Genomic DNA, 9163 nt, shown 5'->3' on the forward strand with positions numbered 1-9163 from the left:
ACATTTTAAAGTGTTTCTGCAGCTGTGACCAGATTGGCTGCCACTAGCGCTCTCCTGCTTGTGTTCCTCTTACAATTTTCTGAACATTTTGTGTTATTTCCCTTGTCTCATCTTCATTACTGGATTGTAAGCTTCTCAAAAGCTGCAACATCACCTTATCTTTACATCCCCAGAACACCTACATAATGCCTTTCCCAGAGAGCTTACTGAAGTTTTAATTAAAACAGAATTTATATCTGATTCCAATTTAAGGAGATACCAGCATATACAGCTAGAGAATCATGAAGCAAGAATGTCAAAGCCAGTTACAAATCTATTCATGTCTACTGGCATTTGACAAAAATCTGAACCAATAGAGTCTGTAAAAGATTACTTGGGTGATGAAACTAAATGTCAAAGCAACTCTACTGAAACAGGCTCTTGATTGGCACTGAATTGTTTTCAAGCAAATATGAACAGAAACATCTGATACATGATCTATTTGAAATCGAAGTTTCAAAACAAATAGAAACCTTCTATATTCAGAATACATTCCGAAAGCATTTAGTGAGTGCTTATTCAGAAAGTTCTATGCTAGGCACCAAACATAATGATAATTAAGACAGAACCGCTACTATCAAGAAACTTACTGTTAACCAAGTGATCAATTAACTAGAGCCAACAAAGAATTATTTAATGCACCTGTTATCAGCCACTTGCAGGAGGTCTGCAATGTAAGGGTCATCTGGCTGAGGAACCGGATATGAACTGACTTCAGAGGGAGGCACCGGTTCGTCAATTTGCATACGCTGGCGCCTGAAAGCAATACTTCTTTTTTTGCCACCTAAAAAAATACAAACGTGTGTTTCAAAAAAAAAAATTGAGAACAAAACAAAACATTGTCTTAGAATTAAGCATTTCAGAAGGTTAGCCTTTTTGTTATAAGGTATGTCTCTAGCTCATATTACATACTGATAAAATGTTTCTCCCTCATATAGATAAATACTTATATATATAAATACCCACCTCATCTTCAACTAAACAATGTACTCCTGAAAACTTCAATAAGACACAATAATAAAGCAAGCTTTATTTTCTGCATGCTTAATACATATGCCCAGATTTAATCTGTTCCTCCACTAAATGGGGACCACACTTTGGCAAGATTAAAAGTTGAGTGCACCTTGTGGTATCCACTATTATAGGCTCAAGAAGTCATCACCAGCAGGAAACTGTCAAACAAGGAGCTCAAGGCAGTGATAACTAAAATAGACATTATTAAGCAATGCCAAAAGAGCAGATAATTGAACCTTTAAGAAGCAAAATTAGTATACAACAAAATGTATACTCTGAATTAGAGGGAAATGTTTTCTTAATTATCCTTAAAAGCAGAAGGAGTAATTTCTGTTTATGGCTAGATATATCCTGTCTTGGTCCAAACCACATGGATAACTTACATTTTCCAGTATCTGGCCAAGATTAGACACGTACTTGAAAAACTAATTGATCTTCACAAAGAACAAACATAACCCACAAGTTTGTCTTCTTCAGAATCCTAACAAATTTTTTATACTTCTAATCTCTTGTTTTGAGGTTGAAGAAACCAAGTCAAAAGTATTTAAATGACCTGCTTGTAGTTACACACCTGAGCAAGGTAAGCCATTTTCTTCTCCCCTTATCTCCTGGTTCTCCTCCTTGGTTGCTCCTTCTCAGTTTCTTTCAAAGACCCTCTGCTTCCACCAGGGCCTTAGATGCCAACTTTCCTAGGGTCTGTCTTTGGTTCTCCTCTCTTCCCACTCTACATAATCTCACTAGATAATCCTTACTACAGTCGTAGCTTCAATTCACATGATATTCAAATGATCCCCACATTTGAATCTCCATCTGGGACCACACTTCTGAGAACAGATCTACATATCCTGCTTCATCCTAGAATCTCAATGTGAATGTCTCGTGGATATAACATACTCAGCATACCCTCTGTGGAGGGTGGATCCCTGCTCTGCTTTCCACGTTATCTTAAGGAACAGTATCATCCAGGCACTCATTCATGTGAAACAGAAACTTGGGGATTCCTCTACTTTCCAAGTCTACCACATGCAGGCACTAAAATTTAAAGATTACACCTCCTAAATCTCTCTTCAATCTGTCCCACTCTTTTCTCAGAAAATCTAATTATCCTTTTTTTTCCCCCTTAATCTTCTAGTTACTTCCGAGATCTTCTCCCATGTTTCTCCATTTGTTCTGCCTTTGGCTCACAGTCCTCCTTGCCATCTCATTTCCTGCCATTTCAAGCCCCACTGATTCCTCCCCAGCCCTGGCCACTCGGTTCACAATTCCTCAACTCTCATGAGGCTCCTCTTCACTCAGCTACAGGTACATGGTAACATGATTATGCCTGGACTTTGTCATGGGTTAGAACTGAGCCAGTTTCCAGGTCTTCAACTCTCTTATGATAGAAATTTTCGTTCTGACCAAATGACCATTGGTCCTCACCACGCTCTGTAATCCCTCAGTCTCTACCTAGTCTCATAGTTCAGTACTTTATTAGGCCTCAGTTACTTCCATAATCTTAATTCCATGGTTTAGACATATCCGTGATCTTATTACCAGTACTGGAGATTCTTCCACCAACTTTATGCCCAGACAACCATTAACTCTGGATATGCCCCATCATTTCTTTTTCCTTGCTTGAGAACTACTGAGCATAAAGCTAAAAACAGTAAAATAAACTAAGAAATAAGAAAGTGCATCATTTTCAAAATGAGTATGAATTACTTTTAGAACTAAAATAATAATAGTGATAATAATAACAGAAAAAATTTTAATTAATGATTAAGGAAATAAAATTTTAGGCACTGAAGTTAGACTGCTTGTATCTAGGAAGCTATTATTACAGAAGTTTTTAAGCATACATGTAAGATACGAGCTGGATCTTCAGAAATAAATTTGAAAGTTTTTGTGACTATCCAACACATCTTTTCAAATACTAAAGTCTAAGCATGAAAATCCAAAGCCCCATCTCAGTCAACAGTTTTAATATTTTTAAAAGATCAGACGTGTATAACTTGTTTTAAGAAAGAACAGACTCACCTGGGGTTTGTACTACAGCTTGCAAATTCTTTTCTTGAAGTTGTTGAATTTTTTCATTCTTAGCTTTGCTCTCTTTCTCTAAAAGTCTGAGTTTATGAACATACTGATTATTTAGAAATTTCAGATCAGCTGTTTCATGTGCACACTTTTTCAGTGTAGTTTTCAACTCTTAAAATGAAAAAGATTCAAAGACTATTTTACAGATCAAGAAATGTAAGAAGTGCTTCCATTTCACAAAATACAAAAAGTCACAGTAATTCGAAAGGCTCCACCTGAGTCTTACGTATGCTTTGCTGGAAAGGCTATACGTCTTCTACCACTATTAACAAAACTGCAAATAAATCACTAAGCACAAAAAGAAACTACATTTTTCTTCTGCTTTATAAGCCTAATATAAATCATGATTTCTGATCCAATAAATTGGATATGATGCTAAGGGATTATGAATTCATGCCAGGTATTAGAGAGGGCTTTCCACTAAGTACAAGAAGAGTTTATACTAAGTTAGCCATATAATTACTCTTTGCTCAGTACCTTTGAAATTATTCCATTCCTACCTTCCAGGTCAAAGACAGGGAAGTAAAGAATCAGAACGATATGTGGCTTTCACCTCACTTTACTCTTCTTATTTCCCATAAGAGAATAACAAAGTTGTTTCAAGAACATTTTTTTTCAGTACCAGCATTTAATATTTTCTACAGCAATTTTAATTCTAAAAATGTAATCCTCATACAGTGAAGATGAATTTAGCTATGGAATGCAAATTTATTTTCCTTCTTGAGAACTCTTCAACATACCCTACGATATTTCAAGAGCTGTCAACAGGAAGACTGTCACGTTTTCTAATCAATAGTTTTAAAAGTAGACTAGCTTTTTTCCTACATATAAGACAAAAAGGGCAAAAATATTGCATTTAAAAAATCATAGTTTTACCTTTAATGTGTTGGCCTGATTGTTCTCTCAGTTTCATTAATTCCAGGTATAATTCATTATTTTCCCTACTCAATCTTGCATTTTCAAGTTTATAAGGTTCCAATACAAAATCGAAATTGGCACTTTCTTTTTCAGCTTTCACAGCAGATAATTTTGATTTCCGAAGACTTTCAGTTGTATGAACTAGATCACTAATATTAAAGAACAAAAAAAATGTAAATACAAGAAAACAGCCTATTAACCTTTAATAACTAAAAACATATTTCTAAAAAGACTTAAAATAAATGTTAATGCTAAGTGGGCTCAAATCCAAAAATAAACAAACACTAGGAGTCTTTCAAAGTATCAGGAAGTACTCAAAAATTTCTTCAAACAGAATTAATTGAAAGTTATGAGCCACATAGTTAGAATCTCTCTCACTTGTCCCCCATATCTAATTAGTTACCTGATGCTGTGGGATCTGTGAAACTTATTTGTTTATTCAACGAATATTTACTGAATGTCTGCTATATGCTAAGAACAAGGACCACAACAAATAAGAATCACTCTAAGAACAGAGACCAGCGGAACAGTCAGTCCATCGATACTTACTGAGCAGGCAACACAGCAGAGAACCCACTGTCACGGAGCTTATATTCCACTAACAATTTGTCAAAAATTATAATACTACGTGATAAACTCAACAAATAGTTCAGTGCCAACTATGTGCTCAGCCTGCCCTAGGCATAGCAGCGATCGAGTCAGCCTATGGTCTCATGAAGTTTGCATTCTAACGGGAAGACAAAACAAGTTTCTAACTATGATGAGTATTTCAGGTTACATGCGGCAGGTGTGACAGAATCCTGCGGGCCATACAGCTAACCGAGCATCCCAGCAAGGAAGGCGGGAGAGGGGAGAAGGGCTTTACATATGGAGAGACCAAGGGTGACAGTGTACATGTGTTTAGGAGCTTCTAGTGGTTCATACACGGGAGATGAAGCTGTGCAAGTGTAAAATCACTGTGGAAAAAGTTTGCCAGTTTCTTAGAAAGTTAAACATCCTTCTACCCTATAACTCTGAAATGCAGCTCCAGAACTAGATCATGAGGGATCCTAGAGACCCTACTGAAGACCACAAGGTATCTTTCATGCTCGTTCTCTCCTTTCCCTCATCATCGCTTGCAGTCCTACCGCAAAAGCTTCCTGAGCAACTTCCCTGCTCGAGTCTCAGATCACAGTAACAGAACTCGTGGAAAAGAACAAAAATCACAAAGACTCTTTCAGTTAAAGTAATATGTAACAGGTAAAGGAATGGCCAGCCACGTTAGAGAACCATTACAGATGTAACAGTAATTAGAGCCCAGGGACATGTCAACTGTATTTCAATGAAAAATAAAGACCAGTGGGTAAAGCAGATACAGAACTTCTAACTATATCAGAAAATCACATTAAAAATTGTACTTTTATTCACAGGCAAAATCCTCAGAAACATTTACTCTGAACGGCATAGTTTAAATGGCTGACTCAGGAGTTCTGCAATGCGGAGGCCCTGAACTGATGACAGGGGAGAAGGACCTAAGAACAGAGGAGCTTCAGACGATTTAAGGACTTTTTAAAACTCCACCCATTTCTTTACTGAAGCAGAAGTTCAATCAGAAACTAGATAAATGGCATTAAGGATCACACAGGTTTAGAACTGTATTTTTAGCTTTACCTGAAAAGTTTTTCTACCAAAGGTAAACACTCCACTGTCAGAGTCTGGCGGTATCCCAACTGATCCAGCCTTTTCCTAATATTAACATACTTTCTTTCCGCAGCTGTAGTCATCTTATCTTCCAAAACTAGTTTTATTCACGTCCAAAAATTAAAGTCCTAAAAGAAAAAGGTGAAACATCATTCAATTATTAGCTATTATTATTATTTCATGCTAAAAGAAAAGATTCGTTTAATATGAAGCAATGTTTTTTTGTTTCTTTTCAGGTAGGCAGCCTTCTGGAATATTTAGATAGATTTAAATCCAATGCTTATGATATTTATGTTGCTGCACTAAAATAAGTATCTCCTCATAAACCTGTACATTAAAGTTAAAACAATAAAGCTTCTAGAAGGAAAAAAAGCCGGAGATAGGCAGAGAACACTGAGAGGCCTTTTTTAACAGCATTAAATATAAAAGAAAAATTTGATAAATCGGACTTCTTCACATTTAAAATGTCTAGTCATCAAAATACACTCTTTTGTTTGACAAAACAAAAACAAAAGGAGAAAATACTCATAATATCTAACAAAGGATTTGTACATGGAATATAGGAAGAACTCTTAAGATTCAATAATAAAGACAACCGAATAAGAAAACGGGCCAATATTTGCAAAAGATATGTGATGAGAATAATCATGTGAAAAGGTGCTTAACACCATGAGACATCAGGGAAACACAAATTAAGCCACCATGGGATACAACTTCGCCCATACTAGTCTGGCTAAAATTAAAGGCACAATACCAAATGTTGCCAAGGATTTGGAGTTACTGGAATCTTCACATTGCTGACAGGAGTGTAAAACCCCTGTGGAAAAAGTCTGGCAGTTTCTTATAAAGTTAAGCATACTTCTATCCTGTGATTCTGTAATTCTATTCCGAAGTATTTACTCAAGGAAATGAAAATAAACATCTACAAGGAGACTCTACAAGAATATTCATAGCAGCTTTATTCATAATAGCCCCAAACAGGGAACAACCTATGTATCTATCAACAGTAGAAGAAAAAATAAACTATACATATTTATACAATGTAATACTACTCAGGAATAAAAGGGACGTGTATCAGTAGTTATACACCCATGATACAACCACATGGATGAATTTTAAAAACATCACTTGAGCAATAGAAGCCACATACATGTACTGTATGATTTCATTTATATGAAGTTTAAGGACAGGCAAAATTAAACTATGTGAACAGAAATCAGAACAGCAGTCACCTAGGGCTGTGGGGGTGGTGGAGATTGACTGGAAGGGCTAAGAGAGAACTTTCTGAAAATATTGTGCTGATGGGGATAGAGATTACATCCGTGTATACATTTACCAAAGCTTTTCAAATAGCACACTTAAGATCTGTGCATTTCACCACATAAATTTTACGTAGATTTTTAGATTAAAAAAAGCCACACACCACACACACAAGAAAGGCATACTGCTCATGCTCTCCAATTTAGAAGACATGCATTTGTATGAACACATGCACAATTGGATCCTGGCAACTACTCTATGAGGGAGACAGAGTGGAGGACATCCTCCTTCCTCAAAGATGAGGAAAGGCTGCCTCAAGAGAGTAACTTTTCTTAAAACACAGGGCCACAAAGGGATGGGCAATCAGGTCTCCTGAGTCCTGATCCTCTGGTTTCTGTACTCTGCCGCCTCAACCTACCAAATTACTCCTGGGTTAGCACCTGTTTGATTACTCCTTTCTACAAACACTTCCTTCTCCACACTCCTGCAAGCCTCTTCTCTGAATCGCGTCCCCATTCTATAATAGGTTCTTTCTAGGTTCTTTCCACAAGAGGGACCTGACTGATGCAGGGTGTTGAAGAGAAACTCCTGGAGACATCAGCAACGCACCTGTCAAACCAAGAACTAGCAGGGCCTCACCACCGAAACGTTTCTCCTTTTTTGTCTGATACCAACTTTGCTTACCCAGAAATGATACTTCCTCCCATCTTTCTGAGGAAGAGAATATGAATATGAATCAAAAAAATCATCAACACACAGGGCAGATGAAGATTAAAATCCTCCCAAGGACAAAAAACATGCTATTACGCTTTCTCCACCCATGAGCCGCTGTCCCCCGCAACCCCCCACCCCCACCCCCACCATCCAAACATTGTGACTATCCTTAAAGTTTCTAGCAAAGCAACATAAAAGGTTAGGTTTGGAGATCCTCCACGCATACTTATTTAGAACGATCCACCTGCTTAACTCTGGGGGGGGGGGGGTGATGTCTGAAAGCTAGTACATCTTACTTTTACAAAAGTATCCTGTGTATATACATGCACAGAGGCTAAACAAACAAGTAAACAACAACAACAACAAAACAAAACTCCAAACCAACCCTAACTGAGGTTATCTCGGAGTCCTTCCTTATCGAACTAAAAGTAGTAAAGAGTGGAAGGCAGAGGGGATGTTTACTAAGGTGCCGGCCAGAAGTTAGTAAATGGTTCTCGTCCTACGCTTTGGGGCACTTTTATTTTTATCGAGTCTGTACGATTCTTACAGGAAGAAGGCATTTTAACTTTTAAATCAACCCATCAGTCAGTAGCAGGCGGGCTGCAGGGACCGCACCGACGCCCGTGGCGAGCGGGGCAGGAGGAACCCCGGGATCCCGCAGCCCCAGGCCGACCTCCGGGCCGCAACTCCACGGTCGGGTGTTGAAGGGAAGCGGGTGTCGGCAGCGGGGCCGGCAGGGAGTCTCCCGCCCGCCCGGGCCCCACTTCCTCCCGCGGCCGCGCGGCCGCCCTCCCGGCAGCGCCCGGGCCCGGCCCGCGGGAACCGCCCGGGAGGCGGAGGCGCCGCCCCGCCCGGCCCTCCCGCCCCGCGGCGTGCTCACCCGAAGCCCCGGCCGCCGCTCCCTCCGCCTGCAGTCGCATCGCCCCTTGCGCCTCGCCTCCCTCGCTGGCTCCTTCCGCCCCAGAAACCGGCTCCGGAGCCAGGACAGTTTGAAAATGGCGCGGAGAGACGATCCGGGCCGGCGCGGAGGAGGCGCCGCGGTTGCCCCGGTAACGGGAGCCGCAGACGATTCGCCGCGGGCGGCGGGGACTCGCGGGACAGAGATGGCGGCGCTGGGCCCCGGTGCCCGGAAACGCAACGGCCCCTACCGCGCGGGGGCACGGCGCCCCCTGGCGGCCGGCAAACCCCGAACCTCAGCGGGTGTCAGAGACTGGGGCCTCCTCTTCGTCGGGTGCCTTGACCTTCTGGGCGCGGGGTTAAAACGCTGCCCAGCCCTGGTCCCTGCTGCGGCTTAGCCTTCACCTGCTAGGTGCACGCCAATTCACCACGTAAACTCCAGCTTAAATATTCCAATTGCCGTTGCAACTTTCCCTGACAAGCACCCAATACCATTAACTGTTGCTTCCACACCCATGTCCCCATAAAGATGTGCAGACCCTTATATTACACCCTTTCCATTACG

The 9163-nt window shown here is 40.4% G+C and overlaps 1 protein-coding gene across 3 annotated transcripts in view; it reads right to left on the bottom strand.

The window, feature by feature from the left end:
• Positions 1 to 8879, bottom strand: part of CEP135 (centrosomal protein 135) — a 62103-nt gene extending 53224 nt beyond the window's left edge. For all 3 annotated transcript variants that reach the window (XM_064486417.1, XM_031434254.2, XM_010983064.3), the window contains exons 1-5: positions 8582 to 8879; positions 5698 to 5855; positions 4006 to 4196; positions 3073 to 3240; positions 682 to 823 (exon numbers count right to left, since the gene is read on the bottom strand). In XM_064486417.1, the coding sequence (XP_064342487.1) occupies positions 682 to 823; positions 3073 to 3240; positions 4006 to 4196; positions 5698 to 5810 (614 nt within the window). In that variant the 5' untranslated portion in view covers positions 5811 to 5855; positions 8582 to 8879. The remainder of the gene's footprint in view (positions 1 to 681; positions 824 to 3072; positions 3241 to 4005; positions 4197 to 5697; positions 5856 to 8581) is intronic.
• Positions 8880 to 9163: the final 284 nt, after the last annotated feature.

The sequence above is a fragment of the Camelus dromedarius genome, chromosome 1 (assembly GCF_036321535.1).
Source record: "Camelus dromedarius isolate mCamDro1 chromosome 1, mCamDro1.pat, whole genome shotgun sequence".
Taxonomy (NCBI): domain Eukaryota; kingdom Metazoa; phylum Chordata; class Mammalia; order Artiodactyla; family Camelidae; genus Camelus; species Camelus dromedarius.